This window comes from Corvus brachyrhynchos, unplaced genomic scaffold, assembly GCF_000691975.1.
Source record: "Corvus brachyrhynchos isolate BGI_N302 unplaced genomic scaffold, ASM69197v1 scaffold351, whole genome shotgun sequence".
Lineage (NCBI taxonomy): Eukaryota > Metazoa > Chordata > Aves > Passeriformes > Corvidae > Corvus > Corvus brachyrhynchos.
The window spans coordinates 90,241-112,165 of record NW_008236203.1 but is presented as its reverse complement, the minus strand read 5'-3'; the positions used below and the strand labels follow the sequence as shown (position 1 = coordinate 112,165).

The following is a 21,925-nucleotide window of genomic DNA, read 5'->3' as shown; positions in this document are numbered from 1 at the left end:
CTAGTCCCGGTCCCGGTCCTGCTGCCACCGTCATGAGGAGCCGGAGCAACTCGGGCGTGCGTCTGGACAGCTACGGGCGCCTGGTGCAGCAGACCATCCTTCGCCACCAGGTGCGGACCCTGCCCGGGAATGGGGAGCAGACCCGCGGCCCCGGCGCGCCCCGTTGGCCGCTGGGCCAGGCAGTTCCGTGGGAACGGTGTGTCCCTTCCGCAGGACGCGGTGACGGGGCTGCTCCCCGCCAGCGCCGACCACCAGGACGCCTGGGTCCGGGACAACGTGTACAGCATCCTGGCGGTCTGGGGTCTTGGCCTGGCCTACCGCAAGAATGCCGACCGCGACGAGGACAAGGCTAAGGCCTACGAGCTGGAGCAGGTAGGAGGGAGCAGGAGCCGGAGGCGGGGCTGGTGTCACCCGGGGACTGCTGTCACCCCGGTCTGGTCAGCCTTTGGCACAGCTGGGCCAGGGGCCCAAAGGCAGTGCAGTGAGGGCAAGGACACGGGTGTCCCCCGACCCAGGAGGCAGTAGGAATGGATGTCAGAGCCTGCTCTTCCCAGACCACACTGGAGCCCAACCAGAGGGTCTAGACCTCTGGCTCTGGGATGATCTGGGGCCACAGCCCTTCTCTCAAGGGCTGGGGAGCCATGTCCTGCAGCCATGTCCTCTGTCCCGCTGCACAGCATGGCAGCCTGGCCTTGCTGGCAGACCAAGAAATCTTCCCTCTGCTGTTGCCCAGGGGCTGTGAAAATGTAAGCGGGGGCTCTGATTACAGACGCTGAGCCCCACAAAGGTCAGCAGCCAGCTGATCCTGAGTCAGGGCTTCTCCTATAGAGATTAACAAACCTGTTTTCCTTGTTCCTGCAGAGCGTGGTGAAGCTGATGCGGGGGCTGCTCCAGTGCATGATGAGACAGGTAGGGGCTGGGGAGCAGCTCTGAGTGTCAAGTGGTCTCCCTAAAGCCCAGCTATGCCACAGAGTCCTAGCTGTGCCAGCCCTCCCCAGCCTTCCCTGATGAGCAGAGGGAAGGCCCCTTCCAGCAAGTCTTGAAATAAATTCTGAGTGGGCATCTGTCCTGGGTGTGATTGAAGTTCCAGAGCTGTGGGCTGGTGGCCAGTGGAGCCTTTGCCAGCTGCTCCCTGTCTCTTGGCCTGACAGGCGCTAGGACTCTGCAGTTCTCCTCCCTGAGGGCGTTTGGGGTAACCCTTTTCCCTCTGCATGGTGCAGCTGTGGCAGTGGGCCCTCCACTGCTGCAGTCCTGTGCTGCAGTGGCATGTGAGCCTGCACTCATTGCCTTGGTGCACGGAGGGGCTCAGCCCAGGGGTTGTGGAATTTCTGCCCTGCCAGGCACAACTCCATATTCTCCACTCATGGCATGGAGCAGCCCTTGGTTCGGGAGCTGTCTGGAGACAGGGTTCAATGAATGCCTGCGTCTCTTTGCCCTTCTCAAGGTGGACAAAGTAGAGGCCTTCAAGTACAGTCAGAGCACCAGGGACTGCCTGCATGCCAAGTATAACACCCACACCTGTGCCACTGTGGTAGGAGACCACGAATGGGGTCACCTACAGATGGATGCTACTTCCCTCTACCTCCTCATGCTTGCACAAATGACGGCCTCAGGTAATGCTGGGGGCTGCCATTACAGCTTTGAGCATGCTGGTCTTCAGGTTCACGAGAGTCTCAGTTTGGGTGCAGCTTCCTGGGTGCCAAGCTGCTGCAATGGCTTCCCTGATCCCCACTATTTTCTTGTGCTCACAGTACCTGAGGTGGGTTTGGGCCCCTTGATGTCGATCTCTCCAAAAGCCCCTGTTTGTCTGAAGCCTTAGTGCTGCCATAAGAGGTGGGAGTGGCGATGGGGTCAGCTAGGACGTGGCTCCCATTGGGCAGGCATGCAGTGGGGAGGAGTCCTCCCTGGGTTCCTGCAGCCCCATCCTGGGTACTCTTGTGGGCTTGGAGTGGCTAATGTGAATTCTTCCCTGTGCTTCAGGCCTCCACATAATTCACAGCTTGGATGAAGTCAACTTTATCCAGAACCTCGTGTTCTACATTGAAGCTGCCTACAAAACTGCGGTGCGTAGCATGTGCTGGGGAAGGGGGGTGTGCTCCAGTGGTAGAGATACTGCACTGGTGTCTAGGAACAGCTGTGGGTTCCCCCTGAGCCACACCAGCACCTTCTGGAAGCACCATGGATGGGTGGGATTCAAAGGCTTGCTGGGTGTGTTCTGAAACAGTGCCTGGTTCACAGGACTTTGGCATATGGGAGCGTGGGGACAAGACGAACCAGGGCATCACCGAGTTGAATGCCAGTTCTGTCGGCATGGCCAAGGTGAGCTGGGAAGAAATGCTGGCTGGGGGGGAGTGAGGAGCACCAGTGGCCCTGAGATGCTTTTTGACAGGACAGGCTGGGCATGTTGAACTGCTGAGTCTCAATGCCCCATGCAGTGATAGGATCCTGGGGAGCAAGACTCTTCTTCTTGTACACTGGGATAAAACTGTGCCCTTCTAGCCTGAGTTTTGCCTGAACTGGGAGTGAAAAGTTCATCGGGGGTGTGTGGCAGAAATGTCCCAGGCCCTTTTGATGTCTGGAGCTGTGGTCCCATTTCAACCAGAGATGTTCTGCAGCCACAACAGGATTCAAATTCTTTTAAATTTGGGCAGTGCTTTACACACAGCAACTAGCATGGAGTGAGAGCTCTTTCAGATGAGCAGCGTGGTGAAGGACATGCTTCTTTGGGTCTCACCGTGCTTGCAGGCTGCCCTGGAGGCACTGGATGAGCTGGATCTCTTTGGAGCCAAGGGAGGCCCACAGTCAGTGATACGGGTGCTGTCGGATGAGGTGCAGCACTGCCAGGTGAGACCCACGCAGGCGCTATGCTGTTGCAAGAGGAACTGTGATCTGCTGGGTTTGTGGTGTGAATGATGCCTGGCCTGACAGCCTAACAACCTTTCCTTCCCCTTTGCCCAGTCCATCCTCCACTCAATGCTGCCCAGGGCCTCCACATCCAAGGAGGTGGATGCCAGTGTGCTCTCTGTCATCTCCTACCCGGCATTTGCTGTGGAGGACAGTGAGCTGGTGGAAATCACCAAGCAGGAGATTATCACCAAGCTGCAGGTGAGCATCTCTGCCCTTGTCTCACTGTTCCCAGGAGACAGCTGCAGTCCAAACTGTTGTAGCCCTTTTCTTTCCAAAGACATGTACAGTGGTGGGTTGCTGGGGCATATCCTCTCCCAGTCTGCATGACCTGTGGCAGGGGTGTGCAAAGAAGCAGCCCTGTGTGCTGCGGCCCCGGGCTGTGATTGTGGTACCTGAGCGCTGGGTGAGCAAGGGAGGGGATGTTTGGCCGAAGGAAACACCGTGCCCCTGCTTCTGCATTCAAGGTACAAGATATCTCACACTGTGCCTCCTGCTCAGCAAATCTTTCTCTCCCTTCCAGGGGCGCTATGGCTGCTGCCGCTTCCTCCGGGATGGATACAGGACTCCCAAAGAGGTGTGTGTCCTCAGCCCTGCTGCCTGGCAGAACTTGACTGCCAAGCAGCAGCCCACCTGGATGCAGCACAAAGGCTGTGTTGGGGACCCTTGGGAATACAAGAGCCCTGAGTAGCCCTAGGCAGTGTCATGGATCTGGGCAAGGCTTCCCAAAATGCCAGAGCTCATTGCAGAGGTGGTATGTCTTACCCACACCCATAGCAGACGGCCAGAGGCTGGCTCTGCCTGCATCCTGGAACCCAGTGGTGTGTCTTTCTTAGGCTGGGAGAAGGTGGAACAGCATGGGAGCCCTGCTCAGGTGGGCTCTCCCAGGGCTGCACCTGAGCGAGGGCTGGAGATCTGGGGAGGTGACTGTGCAGAGCCGTAACCCAGTGGCCTCATCTACGGCAGCTCTGTCGCTGTTGCGCACAGGGATGGCAGAAAACGACATGAGTTCAGGTCAGAGAAGCATGGTCAAAGCCAGAGCTAAGACCACATTTAATGGAAAGCTCATCTTTTATAGTGTGGTTCGCAATAAAGAAATTACATGATTGGCCTATTCACCCACCACCTCTAAAGGTGATAGGTTGAGCGGTATAACACCCATCTGTAAATATTATTTTTCCATGTACCCAAAACAATATGCAGTTCTCATAACAATAATGCAGCTGCAAAGAGTTTACTTTTCTCTAACTGCTTTCTCATGAGAGACTGCGTGAGAACAGAAGCTTCTCACAGGAAAGCTGTGAGAAGCTTGTGAGAAGCTGCAAGAAGCTCTCTACCAGCTTTTTAGCATCCACACAGCTCTGGAGGTCACAAAGCTGCTTCTGTCTCTCCTAGACCAGCTGTCAGCTTGGGTACTGCCAGAATGGCCCTGGGAGCAAGTGGAGAGTTTGCTGCTTTGGGGAGAGAAAACAGGAAAATTTTATAAGCAACAGTCTCATTTGATAACCACTGAACTAGGAAATGATACTCAGAGGCTCTTAAGTCATCACCAGCTGTGCTTCTGAAAACCTGCCCATAATAGGCAGCGTGTGTGGCTGCCCCGCTCCAGAGCGAGAGAGAAGCAGGAGCATCCCCAGTCCAGTGTTGCCAGTGCTTGTGAGCTTTGGCAGCATGCAGAGTTGTGGATTACTTACTTCTGGGGAGCTGTGAGTCATGGAAAGGGCAGCGGTGCCTTCAGAGGCATTCAGCTAGCTGGAGTCAGGTGGGATTTTGGAAGCTTATGGCTGGAGTGCAGGTAGAAGACATCTGCATCTTCTGTCCTCTCTGCCTGAATAGTCTGCTAAGGCCAGCGCTCTCCCTTCTCTGCAGCAGACAGAGCAGTTAGCAGGGAGGGCCGAGGAAAGGGCACTACACCACACAGACCTGAGGTGGGAGGACTCTGTGCAGGCAGCTCTTCATCCTGACAGCTTCCCTTGTGTCAGGCTCACAGTGTCACCACATGGCAGGAGGGCCCTGGAGGGACTTCTCTGGCCCTGTGTGACCCGCCCAAGCCCTCTCAACTGGCTGGGCCAGCTTGATGATGCTGGAGGAGACAGATGCTGAGGGGCTCAGGCAGAGCAGGCAAGGCAAAGGGGACCCAGCATGGCACAGGGGATGTCATGTTGTTGCTGTAAAACAGCACAACATCTGGGGTGTTCTGGGGGCTCTGGGGTGCTCTCCTGGGGACCAGGTACACCCCAGGAAGGGTAAGTCTCTCCATCATCAATGCAGGAGTCTCAGGAGCAGGTAGTCCAATGGAGGAAACAGAGGCTGCAGTTGAAACTGCGTTTCAGCTTTGTCTTGGCCATCTACAGAGGAGGGCTGGGAGGACATTTGAGGCCGGGGTCTCAGGAGGAGGAGAAGCCCTGTCAGTTTGAGAGGATCCTGTTATGTACCACCTCCTTTGATGTCACTTACAGGACCCCAGACGCCTCTACTATGAACCTGCAGAGCTGAAGCTGTTTGAGAACATTGAGTGTGAGTGGCCTCTCTTCTGGGCATACTTGATGATTGATGGGATTTTCAGTGGAAACATGGAGCAGGTAAGAGAGGCAGGACCTACTGGGCTGGTGAAAAAAAGTCCCTGGCAGGAGAAGTGTGCAGGGGAAGGATGCAGGGAGCCGTGATCGGTGTCAGATTCCCTCTCCTCTCTTCTCAGGTGCAGGAGTACCGGGAAGCCCTTGAGGGGGTTCTCATCAAGGGGAAGAATGGGGTACACCTGCTGCCAGAGCTGTACAGTGTCCCACCAGATAAGGTGAGTGATCTTGTGCTATGGTGGGAAGCAGGAGCGTCTTACAGAATCACAGGATATTCTGAGTTGGAAGGGACCCACAAGGATCATGAAAGTCCAACTGCTGAAACTCCTGGTCTCTATTAAGTTTTAAGTGCTTATTATGCCAAATTGTTAGTGAAGGGGCAAATGTAATGCATGGAAACCTCATGTATGAAAAGGATGGCTTGGAGCTGTTATGAAACCATGTTGGATAAAAATTGGTTTTTTTCCCCCAAAGCATTTCTTACTCCCATACGCAAGAGTTATTTGCTGATAGTCTGCTTGCTTGGAGGCTGAGTGCTCCAAGAGCTCAGGACAAGCAGACCTGGGCTGAGTAGGTGGTGCTGAGCTCCTGTTCAGTGGTGAGGGGATTTGTGTGGGACTGGGGTAAGAGCACTGGCCTCCTGATGCCCAGGTCATCCAGGGGAGATAAGCTCCTCACCAGTATCAGAAAGCATCTCTGGGAGCTCCTGGGGCATGTCAGTCGTTCTAGTGGGATAGTCTGAGCAGCTGATCTGTTGTCTGACACGGATGCCGGGGGCAGTCATAGGAAGAGAGGAGGCGTGTAACCAGGCTCTTTCGGACCCTCTGTGACAAATGCTGTTGTGGGGCCTTGTTTTAAACCTTGAACTGCTGGACTTCAAGATGCAGTGAGAATGCTTCCTTCAGCATCCTGTGTCTGTGGATCCCTTCTTGACCTCCTGGCTTGTCTTCCAGGTGGATGAGGAATACAGGAACCCACACACTGTGGACAGGATACCCATGGGCAAGCTGCCACACATGTGGGGACAGTCCCTCTACATCCTGGGTTGTCTGATGGCTGAGGTAGGGTCACCCTGAGTGCTGGGGAGGGCTGTGCGACCAGGTCTTGAGCTGTGAAGGTGCAAATGCTGCCACTCACCACGGGGAAGTCCCCCAGGACCTCTTAAAGGTGGGTTGTCCATAGGCATCACCCGTTCTATCCTGCCCATAAAATGTTAATCTCTTTATACCTTTTTTCCCCCAGGGGTTTCTAGCTCCTGGTGAAATAGATCCCCTCAACCGCCGTTTCGCGACTGTCCCTAAACCTGATGTGGTGGTCCAAGGTGAGGGAAAGGAACCAGTCCCAAACCCCTAAGCCTGGCAGGTGGGGGGACTCTTGCTGTGCAGAATTCGCAGAGGTGGCTCTGGGATGGCTCTGCTTACTGGGTTGCTGCCAATACAGCCCAGTCTCAGCTCTGGCCAGGTGGGTGGAAGATGGGTTGCAAGGCCTTCCATTTCATTCTGTGTTGACCCACAGAACTATCACGTGCTGCAGCCTCCCCTGCAGAGAGGTTGAAAACTGTCTTCCTGCCACTTGGTGGGGAAAACTTGTGTGTATAGAGTGTTAGGAGGGGCAAGGCAGACTTGTGCAGTGGGAGCTGGTTCCCAAGGGACCCCAGACAGCTTCCTCTCTATGGGGTGGTGCCTTGTATGTGTCCCCAAAGGCATGGGGCAGTGCTATCACACCCTTGTGCCTCTGTTTTCCATCCGCAGTGTGTATCCTGGCCGAAACAGAGGGAATCAAGGCAATCCTGCAGAAGGAGGGCATTGATGTGGAGACTGTGGCGGACGTCTACCCCATCAGAGTGCAGCCTGCTCGCATCCTCAGTCACATCTATGCCCGGCTGGGTGAGCTGCACTCCCTGCTCCTGCAGCAAAAGGAGTGCAGAAGGGTCTCTCCCACCCCTGGCACTCCTGCTCATAGACACTCGTGTCCTGCTCTCTGCCTGGCTGATGAGGATCCTGCTGCCCATTTCTAGGCCTGATAAAGCCACTCATGCCCAAGGGGAACAAGGTGGCAGGCAGTGCTGTTCAGCATGATTCTGACAGGGATAGAGCTTTGGCTTGCAGTTGCACAGTCACCCCAGGGACAGACAGAGACTCTGATCCCTTTGGGTTGAACCTGGTGTGGGCAGGAGTTGTCTTCTGTTCCTGTATTCAGATCTGGGTGGGGGAGGCCAGCCAGACCCCAGGAAGTCCCTGGGCCGTCCCTGTCAAAAAGAGCCTGAAGCTCAGGCAGTATGGCTGTTGCTGGGGGGTGGGCAGGGCTGAGTGTGACGGGAGGATGTGCTCACCTCTGCATGCTTGCTTGCTCCTTGATGCTGCAACCCCTCGGGCATGGAGTTTGTTGTGCAGGAGCCAGAGATTTAGTGTGGGCCAAAGGAGACATCTGATCTGCTGTGATTTAATTTGGCGGCTAATTTAGGCCACCAAAAGGCCAAGTGTGACATGGGCAGGGGGAGCAGCCTGGTAGCTGCCAGAGCTGATGAGCAAGGAGTGATGCTGTTGCTGCACCATCCTGGGCTTTGGGAGTAATCCAGGAGCAACTGGAATGCTGATAGAGCTGTCAACTTGGGGGGGCCAGCCCTATGCAGAGGGGCACCTCTAGCCCTGCTCCAGCTTCTGACATACCCAAAGACCAGGAGGTGTGACATTGCAGAAGTCAGGAAAGGCTGTGTATCGCTGTTTCAGCATGTCTCTACCCCTCTGGGCAGGTCTGGGGACAGAGAATTACTGTCCCTTCGAGCTGTACCAGCTTGACACAGGGTTCTGGGGTATCCCAACCACAAACCAGCACTTCCCTGCTGGTTTGTAGCAAGAGTCCTGGCACTACTTGCTGCTGCGGCCCCTTTCATGAGGAGGCTTGTACTAAAAACTCCTCTTCCTGCCCTCCCAGGCCGCAACAAGCAGATGTGCCTTACTGGACGGCCCTACCGGCATATGGGTGTCCTTGGGACCTCCAAGCTCTACAAAATCAGGAAGAGCATCTTTACCTTTACCCCACAGGTGGGTGACATTGCACAGGCTCATTCCCAGCTATTCTGTGTTATGAAACTGGGCAGGATGTTTCTTCAGTGGCTGGGTTATTCTAAGGTGTGACCCAGCACTCTTGGAAGAGCCTGGGACTGTGGAGTAGTCCAACTCTGTGGCATGAGGCAGCACAGTTAGTGGTCCTGGCTGTGTGGATATTGCAAGGTTGAGCCTTCTAATGATCAGTATTGGAAGAAAATCTCTGCTCACGCTGACAAGGACACCAGGAGGAGGCTGATGGCAGGCCAGAGGACAAGCAGTGTCCAGGGGACAAGCAGTGTTGCAAGCCTAGCACTATGGGGAGAGCATGTTTGCTTGGAAGAGGCACAACATGGACTGGCTGTGTGGGGCCTGGATGCTGCTGCTGCTGAGCTGTGGCGTTAGTTACCTCCTCATATTTGTTAGTGGCCAGTAGCTGCCCTGGGGGTTGAGGGTTCCTTGCTAGGCTGTACTAGCACCTGCCAAGTAAGGTGGGATGAGCCATCAGTGCAAAGGAGCTGCCCTCAGGGCAAGCGTGGCCAGCTTGACCATGTGCCTGTGGGAAGACATGGGTGGCACTATAAGAACCTGGTGACTGCATGAAGGGCCCATCACGTCTCCTGCTGTCCTCACAGTTCATAGACCAGCAGCAGTTCTACCTGGCTCTTGACAACAAGATGATTGTGGAGATGCTGAGGACGGACCTCTCATACCTCTGCAGCCGCTGGAGGATGACTGGGCAACCAACCATCACCTTCCCCATCTCCCACACCATGCTCGGTATAGATACTCCAGCGTCACAAGGCATTTGACTAGAGCAGCCCTGGGAAATAGCTCTGCAGGAGGGAGTGGGGAGATGTGTGACCATCTCAGTAACAGGGACCTGGTGAGGGTGGAGTAGCTGGTAGTGTCCTGTGAAGAGTTTACTGCTCTGAGGAGCCACGCTGAGTGGTCTGGCATCTCACAAGGCAGGGCAGGGCAGCTGGTCTGGCATCTCACAAGGTTGCCTGTCAGGCACTAATGCCTGCAGCTCAAGGGCTGTTTGCTGGCACTAATTGAATTGAATACAATTGAGGCTCCAGACAAATAGGCTTGTGGGAAGGCCTTTTCGGAGCAAGACCAAAAAAAGCAATTTGTGTATACAAGTGTTCTTGATGCTCTTTCTGCATCTTCACTCTTCCCTAAGACTGAGCACCTGCTAAAGGCTTTCCTAGTCAACAGAGAGGGGAAAACAGTAAACCAGGAGCAAAGGCACAGAGCCGAACTGGCTTGCCTGCAGCAGCTCACGGCTTCCCTGTGAGCCTGGTGCAGGGGGGTGACTTTGTTCTGCTTTAAGGCCTTTCTGTCTTTCCTTGTGTATTTGAAATCCCCTTAATTTCTCAAGCATGCCTTTTGCTGTGGTGCCTCTTGCCCTCAACAGCAGTCCACTCATCTGCTGCCTCATGTGAAAGGCAGAGACAGAGCAGGGGGCTGTTAGGTGCTGCTGTCTGGTACTGTCAGCTTCAGCCCATGGTGAAGCCTGGAGGGCATCCTGGCCTGGTTTTCCTTGAATCCAGCCTGGACAGCCCAGAATTTCCCTTTTTGGGTGGTGCTCTTGGTACCACAGTCTGACCATGTACCCCAGAGTAAGGGTCTGGCCATGGTGCTTTGGGTGTCTGAATGCCCACCTGGTCCTGGCTTACTTGCTGGGAGCAAGTTTGAGCGTGAGAGCCTGACTGCCTGTGCCTCTTCTACACAGATGAAACCAGCAGCAGTGTGCACCCCACGGTGCTGGCGATGCTGCAGAAGCTGCAGGATGGGTATTTCGGTGGCGCAAGGTGAGTGCAGCTTCCTGCAGTGCAGGAGGGAGAGGGTTGGTGGCCTCCAAGAGCCTGGTTATGAGGATACCTGCTAGGCAGAGCATAGGCTGTGGGGGAGCAAGCTGGGGAGGATACACTGGGGTGTGCTAGGCTATCAGTGTGCCCTGGGGCTATGATCCAAACAGAGGAGATGAAAGAGAGGAGATAGCTCTTCATGTCCTCAAACCCATGGCTGCAGGATTCCTCTGATAGCTTTTGGGCAGCCCTTCCATGCCCACCCGTAGCTGAGAGAGTTGCAGACAGCTAACGTAGACACCGGTGTGTGTATGCTCCTGGTGAACGTGTCTCTCCCCATCAAAAGGCCTGTGAAGCCAAGGGTATCACCTCCCCTTTCCTCTCCATGTGACCTCCCTGTCTCTTGCCCAGAATTCAGACCGGTAAATTGTCGGAGTTCCTGACAACGTCATGCCGAACGCACCTCAGTTTTATGGACCCTGGGCCAGAGGGTAAGGTCTTTGCCAAGAGTTACAGGCTCAGCAGTGACAGCTTTGAGAAGCTAGACACCGAGGAGTGGCTGCATGGCTTGCAGGTAGCAGAGGATGGTAAGGGAGAACAGGCCAGTCACTGCTTTGGGCTGGCAAATGCCTAACTCACCCTTACACCCATAACACCCAACCTCCCTGCCAGCATCCACTGCTGTGTTCTTCATGTGCTTGGGTTCTCACCCTGTTCTCATCTGACCCTCTGTCAACCTTGTCTGGAATAAGCGGCTCTGACCTTCATAAGCTGCTGTGTGGAGAAGAGATAAAGGGTTGGCAGCCTGCTTCCGCTTGAGAGTTGTGGCTGAGGGTCTTTGATGCAGAAATGGCGGTGCAGAAGGTGATAGCACAGTGACCAAGGTGGTGGGGAAGAGCCACCATGTCCCTAATTAATCTGTTTTTTTCTCAAAGCCTTTGCCCCTCCCCTGGGCAGAGCTGCTCCAGTGAGTGCCAAATTGAAGCCTTACTGCTGTGTAGAGAGTACCTGAGAATGCCTTAGCCCATCACAGCATGAGGGACCCCACCTTGTGCTGGGACCATGGCAGGATACAAGTTTTGCTGTCCCCCATGCAAGCAGGCCTGGGGACATCTCCTATGTGACCTAGCACTGATAATTATCAGCCTTCCCACTATCTGTTTTACCTCTGCAGCTCCTGCAGCCAGTGTCTGCACTGCTGGGACTCTGTTCATTTTTCTTGCCCTTCTCTCACTTCGCCTGCAGCCTCCTTACAGGCTGCATCAGGGTTTGTCCAAGGTGTCTGCTTTGCCTCCCAGCTCCAGTGAGAGGATCCGCCTGGCCTTTCAACAGCATCTCAAAGATGCTACATTTTAAGGTTTCCCATGGTCAGATGCTGCACCCAGGCAGGTGAATGTTCTCAAGGGTGGTGCTTAGAAGATTTTTCCAGCCTAGCCTTCAGGCACTGGCATGAGGCATTCTCTCAAGGGGTGGAAAGGGGATGCCATGCTGCTTCAGGTGCAGTCTGCAGCTCACCTCCTGGGGCCAACACACCTCCGAGTTTGCCAGCTGGAGAGCAGCATAGCTTTGCCCTGGCCCACTGTAAGTGCATTGACAGATCTGTGTTTTATCTGGAGCAATTCCCCCCCCCAGGGGCACCCCCTCACTTTTACCTCCTGACTGAGCAGAGACCTGGCCTTTGAGCACCCTCTTCCATGCTGCTGTTAGCACGTGGTGCCTCTGGTGCTCCTGATGTGGTGTTGGGAGCTGCTTGAAGCTGGGCAAAGAGCAAGGCAAAAACCATAACTCTTCCTGTAATTCCTACTTAGAAATAACTGTTGCAAAACCCACCTTGCCTTGCTCCCTTGCTGCAGTCCTACTTGGAAGATGCCCTTGCTGTGCTGGGGTGCTTGTAAGTGGTCTCTGCTTGGACAGGCTGCCCCTGGCTGTACCTCCCCACTTCTTCCCTGGAGGGATGGAGTGTGAGGGTTTTCCCACAGGGTTTGAGTGGCACACTCCTATCCTTGCTCGGGCTTGGATCAGAAACGTGCTGCAGCCCTATTGCTTCCTTTGTCAAGGGGGGACTCAGAGGGAGCTCCAGTTTGGGGCAGGCAGTGTCCCAGACAGAAGTCATGCAGGAACGGGGTGCTTTGTGTGCCTGGCTGCTGGCACTGTCCGTTAGTCCACCTGGCTGCCAGCACTGGCCCTACATTGTCACTTCATGCAGCCAGCAAAGCTTTGTCCCTGCTGAGGCACAGCTGGGAGCTCTCTGGGCTTTTGGGTGCCACGACTCAAAGTGGCTGAACCCCTGCTCTGCTGCCTTCCCTTCCAGAGGACACCTACGATGAGGTTACTCAGTACTTGGATCACCTGCTGCAGCACACGACTCCCCAGTCAAACCTTCCTCCCACCACCCAGCGGGGAGGGCTGAGCCGCTTCAGGGCTGCTGTCCACACCACCCGCGACCTCATGTCCCTGGCATCCAAGGCCAAGGACCTGCATGTCCAGAGTGAGTAACTCCAGCACCCTCCACACCTTCCCAGGGGTGAGGTTGAAGTGCTTTGGGAGCTTTCACAGCTGTATGATGCTGGGGTTCCTGTGGATTGCAGAGGAACTAAGCCTTTACCTGGGCAAAGGCACAATATGTCCGTCATGTTAGTCCTGGCCATGGAGTTGGTGCCTGTGCAGCCCCATGGAAACTCAATAAAGGATGGCAGCTCCCTGCAGTGTTCGTCTGAATGGGTAGACAGGAGCTGCTTCTCCCATAGCCAGCTTCTCTGCAAGGACTGCTGGGGGAGCAGTGTCAGAGTGTCTGAGGTAGTTTGGGGCACAGTCGTGGTAATTGGGGCTGGACATGTCTCTGCCAACCTTTGGTTTTTTTTAGATGTTGGGATGTATGTCCCCAGCAGGATCTTCCAGGCATCCCAGCAGTCGGTCAAGCTGCTGAGTTCACCCCACCAGCATGACTTGGATGGCAAGGTGAGCTCTGTCTCTCCCAGACTGAGCTATCCTTTCAGCTAGAGCCAGTGTCCTTGCATGACTGCAAGGGGAAGGCTTGTTGTTTGATGAGGGGGAATATGCATGGGTCCTTTGGTGCAGGGTGCTGGTGGTGCTCATCAGCAGCACGGGTCTCCCTTCCCCCAGAGCCATGCACTCTATGCAGAGATGAACTTGCCCCGTGATGAGGATGGCAACGTGGACTGCAAGGCACTGGTGGACCAGCTGCGCATCTGCCCCACGCTGCAGGAGCAAGCAGACATCCTTTACATGCTCCACATCCTCAAGTAGGATGAGCTCTGTATCCTGAGGGCTCACTATGCATAGAGGGGTTTGGCACAGCCCACAGGGCCTGCCAGGGAGCTGTGACAGGCAAGCTGATGAATATAACCCAGCACCTCCTTCGCAGGGGACCTGAGTGGCACACGGGGCTTGATAGTGAGCCTGGCCCCACTGTCAAGGAGCTCCTTACTGAGCTGTATGTGCGGGTGGGGGAGACACGCCAGTGGGCCCTGATCCGCTACATCTCTGGCATCCTCAAGAAGAAGGTTGAAGCTCTGGATGAGGTAACAGCTTTACAGCCAGCCTCTAGCAGGCTGAGGTCTGTCAGGGAGGAGGCAGCAGAGTGAGCAGGTGAACCATGACTGTGTCAGGTCTGTGTCCCTCTGCCTTGTGCTGAGCCCCCATATCCTCAGCTGTTGACAGTGGCTGCCTTTCTGTCCCCAGGCCTGCACTGACCTCCTGTCTCACCAGAAACACTTGACGGTCGGGCTGCCCCCAGAGCCACGTGAGAAGACAATCTCCACGTGAGTATGGCACCTCTCCCTCCCCAAGGATGCTGGGCTGTGTCTGGATGTGAGCCTGCTGCTCTGTGGTCCATGGGCAGGAGTGGCCCTGGGAGGCTGTCCCCAGCCTGTATCTCTCCTCTTGGGACTGTACAGACTGGGAGTATGCAGGGTTTGCTCTGCTGCCTCTCACCTGCTCTGCTGTTTGTTCACACCCCAGCCCAATCCCCTATGAGGAACTTGTTCGCCTTATTGATGAAGCCAGTGAGAAGAACCTCAGTGTGTCCATCCTCACCCAGGTGAGGGGCCAGGTTGTCAGGGGACCCCACAGCTGGGTGTCTGCCCTGGTGAGCAGCAATGGGGTGATCTGCCTCTGCCCCTCCAGGAGATCATGGTGTACTTGGCCATGTACATACGCACACAGCCTGCACTGTTTGCTGAGATGTTCCGCATCCGCATCGGGCTCATCATCCAGGTGATGGCAACAGAGCTGGCACACTCCCTGCATTGTTCAGGTACATGCGGCAGGGACAGCACTGTAGCTGGGGTAGGTGTTGTGATGCTTTGGGCTCTGTCGGCCGGAAAAAAGTACTGTTAAAAGTGGGCAGCTCAGGCTAGGACAAGACCCTGCATGGAAGTGCCAGTGTCTGCAGCTGGACCTGTTCTTGAGCAGCACAAGCAAGTGATTGCACTGCAGTCTCCATCCCAGCATGTGTCGGGCTGGCATGGGGAAGATCTCATGTTGCAGGCAACACCTGGAGCTAGTGTATGTCCTTGCCAGATGAGCTCCTGTACCAGCGCTCCCCCTGCTCACAGAATGGCATGCAGGGTAGAAATGTCCTAGGAGGACTGTGAGGCAGGCTACAAAATCACAGTTCTCTTCTCTCCAGCTGGAGAAGCCACAGAGAACCTGATGAATCTCAGCCCATCAGACATGAAGAGCCTTCTCTACCACATCCTCTCTGGCAAGGAGTTTGGGGTGGAAAGGAGTGGTGAGTCTTGCAGCAGAGAGCATCTCGGGGCAAAGCTTGAGTGCAGAGCATGGCCAGATCTACATGTTCCTACCTGTGAGGGGTGTCCCTGTTCTCCCCCATGTTCAGCACAGATGCTTCAGTACTGGAGGGGTCCAGCAGGAAGCTCTGCTCTTCATAAAGATAGTGCTGAGTGATTTCTGGGGTCAAGCCCGAATCTCATGGCTATTTGAGCTTTGCTTAGTTTGGCACTTGACCTGGTTGGGTCTGAATTGAAGCAGTTCTGTTCTGCGCTCATGGCTCTCTGATGCTATCATGTTAGGGGGCAAGGGCGTGCAAAGGTACCAGTGCCTGGACAGCGATGAGGGATGGCCATGCCTTGAGTGATGTTGCCCACTCTAGACCTCTCTTCTTCTCCAGTGCGTTCAGTGGACTCGTCGCTCACCACTGCTGTCTCCATCTGTGACATGGAAGCTGTCGGGACCACCAGGCCTGAGCACACTGGCCTCATCAGGCTGAAAAGTGAAATCAAACAGGTGAAGCCACTTACAACAGGTCTTGTGGGTGAAAACCAGCTACAGACCAGGCAGAACAGCTGGAAGAGTGGGAGACACAGATGCTTCCAGGAGCTAATTTTGTCTCTAGTCCTGCCCTCGGGGGAAAATTGAGGTGAACCTGGTAGTGGGTGGGGGTTGCTCTAGCAGTTCAGGGGGAGCACAGGGGTGCTTGAGAAGGTGCAGTGGTGGGGAGGACCATGTGGTGTCCCAGGTGTGGCTAGTGTCTTGGTGGGCATCTTCCAACAGCAGAACCTTGATTTCCTTCTTCTCTTGCAGCAATTGGATAAACGTTGGCAGTCTCTGCCTGGGAGTAAGGTGAAGCCCTCCTGGTCCTGCAGCCTCAGCTTTTGCCCCTCATGCCATGCACCAGGGCAGCTTCCCTGCATGCTCAAGTCAATGAGCTTCCCTCAGCTGCTGCAGCAATGAGTTGGCTTCCCCTCTAAGCAGGCTCAAGGCTGCTGTATTCAGGTTGGGGACGGAGGCTGGCTCCCTGGAAGAGGTCAGCATGGCTTAACATGCTGTGGCAGCCCAGGGCTGACCACTGCCCACAACCTTCAGGAGCTCCCCTTTGAGTGGGACCTGTTGTGTTTGGACTAGGAAGGTAAAAGGCTTCCCTGAGCTGTGGGCATACTGCCATTACAGCCAGCTGGGAGCTGTGCTCCGGAGCCGCTGTGCTCAAATACATTCCATTATACCCACAAAATCTGCTGAGCAGGATGGCATGATGCTTCCAGTGCCATGACCAGTAGTGACTCTGCTGGACAGTTCACTGGATCCTGCCTGCAGCCTCCCCAGGTATTTCTTCTCTGAGGAAGGAGGTTTCTGGTCAGCTGCAAATGGCAAGGACCTCCTCTTGTGCCTGGCATGTGTCCAGGAGGAGTCCTGAGCTCTAGAAGGTGTCTTCTTGTCCAAGAGACAGAGCTTGCAGGGGCCAGGCTGATGCAGCAGGTTTAGGGCCAACTTGCTGCAGTGTGAAACCTGACATCACAGAGGGCTGTCTCTGGGCAGTGACCTTGCTACTGGTCCTCCTGTCTGCTTGAGACTAAATCCTTGCCTGTACCAGCAGCCAGCAGAGCAGTAGCAGTCCTATTCCTGTGTGCAGGCCAGCACAAACCCACTGCTTCTGCGGCCCTGGCATGTGCAGCCCTCTGCAGCTTTCCTTTCAAAACTCCATCTCCAGCTCACCCTGGCCCTGGGATAACTGCCCTGTGACCTGACCCTGACCTGTGATGCTGGTGCTATTTGCTGTGACCACTGCCCTGCTCTGGCATGGTCTGATTTTCATCTCTCCCTTTCTCTTTCAGCCCCTCAGTTTGCAGTCCGGGGACACCGACCTCAAGTCCTCTCTGGTAACCTGTGTTTGTTGGCTGCACGCATGGGGTCTGTCCTGTTTGTGGCTGCAGGAAGGAGCTGTGCTTTGGGGGGTGCTGCAGGGAGCTGGGGCTGTAAGGTGGGCTTTGCTGGGGGCAGGGGTGGCAGCTCTGTCTTGGGAATGAGGCTGGAGAACTACAAACTCTTGAGCAGCAGCAGGCTGCATTCCTGAGGGATATTTAACTTTGCAGCAGTCTCTGTGGTTCTTGTTTTGTTTGCCCAGTCTGCTGGGCACACAGAGCTGCTGGGCAAGGGCTCCTTTTCAAGCATGCTGGAAGACCAGGGCAGTAAGGACAGCCGGCAGGGGCAGTGGCAGCGGAGGCGGCGGCTGGATGGGGCCCTTAACCGTGTCCCTGTGGGCTTCTACCAGAAGGTCTGGAAGGTCCTGCAGAAGGTGAGCTAGATATCAGCTGGTGCCTCTCCATGTATGTGAGCCTCTGGTCCCAGGCACCAGCCTTGCCACAGGGACTTAGACTCTCAGGGCTGGTCCCTGATGTTTAGATCTGTGCTTCATTACAAGGCCTGCAGCTGACCTTGGAAAGCTGTGGAAGACCTGCACTTGTAGTCTTGTAGGACTTACCTCAGCATGTATCTTGCATAGGGGAGCTGGGGTCTGCTCATGCATCAGGCAGACAGGGGCATGGCTAGAGCCACAGTTGAAGGTGCTCTGGGCACAGCCCATCCTCAGCATGGTGAGCCAGGCAGCAGAGCCCCATGCAGGGGGGCTCTGGCTGACACTGAATGGATGGGAAAGGAGTGATGCTATGTGGAGTCAGGAGGGGGAGCTGGGGTGCAGCATGCACCAGTGTTCAAGTGGGAGCAAGTTTGTGGGCTGGACCTGCATATCTTAGCATGGTTATCCAAACCATAACTATGATCTCCTTCTTGTTCTGCAGTGCCATGGCCTCTCTGTGGAGGGCTTTGTTCTTCCCTCCTCAACAACCAGAGAGGTAGGAGGTTCATGTGAATGGGGAGTGGGGCACATGGGTTGTTGTGTGCTGGTTACCCTGGGTGATTGCCCAGCATAGCTCAGGAGTTGAGCAGGTGATACAGTGCTCTAGGTACACTTCTTTCTCCCTCCTCACAGATGACCCCAGGGGAAATGAAGTTTGCTGTGCATGTGGAGTCTGTCCTCAACCGTGTGCCCCAGCCAGAATACAGGCAGCTGCTGGTGGAAGCTATCTTAGTGCTCACCATGCTGGTGGATGTGGAGGTGCACACCATTGGTGGCATCATAGCTGTGGAAAAGATCTTGCACATAGCCAATGACCTCTTCTATGAGGAGCAGGTAGGGGCCAGGCCTCACCCAGGGCTGCTGGCTACATTCCACACAGCTATGCAGGGCTCACCCACTTGGAGAGCCCTGCCTGTTGTCCCCATTGTGTTGATGGGGGACAGCAAAGCTGTAGTGTCTTCCTCCCACTGCTCACCATCAACATGTCACACTCTGAGTGCAACAAAGGGTGCTTCGGATAGAAGCTGATACGGGATTGCCTTTCTTCCTAATGATGCCTTTCTCCTTCCCTGTCTAAAATCCAGAAAGCCCTGGGCGCTGATGAGCACATGCTGGAGAGGGATCCTTCGACAGGCATCTGCAGCCTGCTGTATGACAGTGCACCAAGCGGCCGGTTTGGCACCATGACCTACCTGTCCAAGTCGGTGGCCTTGTACGTGTATGACTTTCTGCCCACAGATGGCTGTTCCATGCAGTAGCTCTTGCAGTTCCTCACTGGGTTGCAGGTGCTCTGGGAAGGTTGTTTCTTACAGCTTGTAAAGATGGTTAGTTTAGTTACTAGGTTAGTTTGCGAGGCAGCCTCTGTCACCATCTCTCCTCCCAGCCCTGGCCTCTTGGTGGGTGAGAGGCCCTATGAGGAGCTCCACAGGAGGCATGTGTCCTAAACTGACCTGTGCCTGTGCGTGGCCTTTGGAGCAAGGAAAAGGCTGAGCTTTGAAGCATGCTTGTGTTAGAAGGTTCTGTCTGCATGACTCCTCCTGAGCCATCACCCCCAAAAAGACCTCTGTCTGAAGGACTTGGAAAGGGCTCCCCTGACCAGACCTGTGTGCTCAGCATTATAATGCTCTCTGACCAGCTCACACTCTCCCTGCCTCCAGCAGGTTTGCAGTTTTTAACCTCTTCCACGCTGCTTTGTATTGCAAATCTGCAGGATTTATACTAGTGTACTTGTTCTTCCTGCTACTATTGGAAAAGCTTTGCTAGAGGAATAGCGGATGGTGCATAAGCCTTTCTCCCAGTACATTCAAAATCAATATGGTCCAGCCCAGCCACAGCTGTGCTGCTTGGAAGCAGGCAGCCCCTCACGCCCCCCTCCCCTCCCCCTGGGGGTCCTGTGTGCGGAGCTGGGGAGGTTGTGGTAGCCAGGATCCCGTTTACCTCCAAGCTGTAGTACAAGGCTTCTGGCTGGCTGGGACATGCCAGTGGCAGCCCCTCTGTGCCATCTGCTCTATCCCGGGCAGGGGTGCTAGTGGCCAAGTCACAGGTTCTTGAGCTCTCATGTGCTCTGTGAAGCAGCTCTGAGCTGGCTGCTTGGTATTACCTGTGCAATCAGAGCCATGCTTTTAATGCTCATCTCTGGCCTCTGTGCCATCTCCCACAGCCTGGCACAGAGAGGGGTGGGGACACAGTGGATCCCTGCTCTGATCTATCCTGCAGCTCAGCCCCCACTCAGGATGGTGTGGTTGGACTGATGAGGATCAGGCACACACTCCACAAAATGGTGGAGGAAGTGGGGTTCCCTTTTGGCTTTCCCTCCCTAAGACTTCACGTGTGCTCCAGTATACTCAGCACATCGAGCAACAGGCCAAGACCCCTCACTTGAACCCTCTGACCTTGCAATGTCCCACAGCTTGTCACAGGCCAGCCTGATACCATCCATGTCCCCTTCCAAGGCTGGTTTACAGCTGTCAGTGAGCAAAGCTCTGAGCAACCTTTCCCCTTTGGGAAAGGTTGATCTCATCTAAAACCAGCATGCCTTGTTAAAAAACTATTAAAAAATCTGAAATTGTGGCAGTGACATCAGCCACCAAGCCATGTATTCAGAAGACTGAGTCCATCTCTTTCAACGTCACTGCCCACAACTGGAAGGACAGAGGAAAGAACCTGTGTTCCAGAATCCCTTACTAACCATCCCCAGGCCCTGAAGTCTCTTTTGATTGCCCTTGGACTATGTGCTGCAGCTTCATTGCCACCCGCCTGGAAGAGCAGTAGTGGGTAACAGTCTGAAGCTGAACCCGGCTGGGAAGTTTCCTAGTGCTTAATCTCGGCCCCAGGGAGGCAGCAGACTTCCCCTAAGAGGACCGTCTGTGTGGCATATTGGATCCTCAGAAAGGAGTCACCTGCAACTCTAACCCATCTTTCTCATGGAGGTGGACGTGGTCTGTGGGTGTCACAGCCAGGGCAACACCTATGGTGTAGATGGACTAACATCCATATCATCCTTTGCCTGGCCTTCCATGTGAGAGCTTCGTACCTGCTCTACAGAGGCATGTGGGGAAGCAAGGTGGGCAAGGAGGGGGTTTGCCTCCACCCCCTCCTTTTCTTTTAAGTTACTGTCTTCACCTGCCAAGGGAGGATACAGGATCCCCTTGAACCTGTGTATTTTGGGGTGGCATGTTCCTGTCAGGGAGGGCAGAGCCTGGTTCCACCAGTCTTTCTCAGACTCCCTTATGCCCCTTAACCTTTCTATGTTCTCTCATAGCTGAGCCCCGAGGGTGGGCAGATCTTGGCTGCACCAAACGTGGCTGTTCTCACCACTGCCATCCTTCCCAGTGAAAGGCTCTGGCACTCCCTGCACCCAGCAGCCTGGATGGCTGTGTGTTTTCATGGGAGCTCTGTCTGAGTGGCCACGTCCACTCTAGCAAGCACAGAAGATGTGGTTTCTGCTGGTTGGATGTCACAGCCTGAGCTCCTTCTGAGAGGGTGAGGGACAGCAGCTGAACTTGAGCTGGCAGGGTGACAGTGCCCATGCCGTGTGCCAGCACCGTGCTCTGCCCTTGCTGCCTGTGGTGCTCCCTGGGCTGGCTGTATGTGAGTGCAGAGGTGGCTGCCAGGCAAAAATCGGCCACTCCGCTGTGGATAGGGCTAGCTCCAGAGCCAGATATTTTCTTCCGTGTGTGCCTGTGTTTTCTGATGTCCAGGTTGGTGTGGCCTCAAAGCCAAGTGGTTTTTTTTTTCCGAACATGTGGCCATATGGAAAATCACACTATGAAAAGCCAGTGTCCATAAAGGAGAGAGAGGAGTCCTGCAACTTCATTCAAATAAAGGGAGAGAGTCCACTGGGACACCTGCCCGCAGGATTTTCTCTCTTGAGGTTTCAGAGAGCACAGCCTCCACTTATCCTAAGCTCCCGGCTGCATGTTGCCCTCTTCGCTTCCCTGTTGGCTGAGGTACTAGGAAGGTACAGCCTTCCCCAGTCACCTACAACATATTCCCCCCTTGAACCTGTCATTTTCCCCCAAAGTTCAGAAACCAGCTTGTGTAGACCCATTTGTCTGTTTCAGGAGTCAAACTCTGGGTTCTATAACAAACCTGTGGCTTGAAATGGGTAGAAACATTAAGACCCCTTTCAAAGACGTTAACACGCATATTAGCACACATCTTTCCTAGCATAGCTAATCCCTCCCTGTGTGACCCCTGCTCCCGTCAGAGGAGCCTTGAAGGGCCCGAGCCCCTGCCCGGCGCCTCCCTCTATCCCGAGCTGCCGGGGGTCGGGGGGCCCGGGCACGTCCTGAGGTGCGGCTCCTTGAGCAGGGCGGGCGCCGTGTGGGGGTCTGCGTGCAGGCCACGGACCTTTTTTAATGACATTTTTAGAGAATAACCATCACCTCGAGCTGCGTGGAAGCCCCAGTAAAAATGTCTCTAACACGAGTTGGCTGCCTTTTCTTACGCGGCCGGGCGGGGGCAGAA

General features: G+C 55.0%; 1 protein-coding gene across 6 annotated transcripts; it reads left to right on the top strand.

Moving 5' to 3' along the window:
- Positions 1-6: 6 nt before the first annotated feature.
- PHKA1 (phosphorylase kinase regulatory subunit alpha 1) lies at positions 7-21,886 on the top strand. Of its 6 annotated transcripts, XR_001864303.1 has the most exons (34): positions 7-110; positions 214-372; positions 862-909; positions 1,445-1,613; positions 1,981-2,063; positions 2,239-2,319; positions 2,746-2,844; positions 2,959-3,105; positions 3,428-3,481; positions 5,364-5,486; positions 5,603-5,698; positions 6,434-6,541; positions 6,723-6,801; positions 7,232-7,366; positions 8,415-8,524; positions 9,163-9,307; positions 10,266-10,344; positions 10,753-10,928; positions 12,653-12,829; positions 13,205-13,299; positions 13,465-13,604; positions 13,727-13,883; positions 14,044-14,123; positions 14,323-14,401; positions 14,488-14,617; positions 14,993-15,094; positions 15,494-15,609; positions 15,907-15,945; positions 16,935-16,979; positions 17,225-17,395; positions 17,898-17,951; positions 18,089-18,289; positions 18,541-20,519; positions 20,718-21,886. XR_001864303.1 is itself a non-coding variant. In XM_017741229.1 (33 exons), exons 1-33 carry the CDS (start codon positions 33-35, stop codon positions 18,712-18,714), a joined length of 3,633 nt encoding a protein of 1,210 aa, XP_017596718.1. In that variant the 5' UTR covers positions 7-32; the 3' UTR covers positions 18,715-21,886. The 6 variants fall into 6 exon arrangements, 5 of the variants coding, with proteins under 5 accessions (XP_017596718.1, XP_017596702.1, XP_017596712.1 ...); XM_017741229.1 differs by having other exon boundaries at positions 10,753-10,832; positions 18,541-21,886; XM_017741213.1 differs by having other exon boundaries at positions 18,541-21,886.
- The last annotated feature ends 39 nt before the right edge of the window (positions 21,887-21,925 follow it).

Coding starts and splice junctions, on each gene's coding strand:
- PHKA1 (XM_017741213.1), top strand. CDS start 33: ATGAGGAGCCGGAGCAACTCGGGCGTGCGTCTGGACAGCTACGGGCGC. Junction 2,064..2,238: donor AAGCTGCCTACAAAACTGCG/GTGCGTAGCATG, acceptor CCTGGTTCACAG/GACTTTGGCATATGGGAGCG. Junction 17,396..17,897: donor TCTGGAAGGTCCTGCAGAAG/GTGAGCTAGATA, acceptor CTTGTTCTGCAG/TGCCATGGCCTCTCTGTGGA.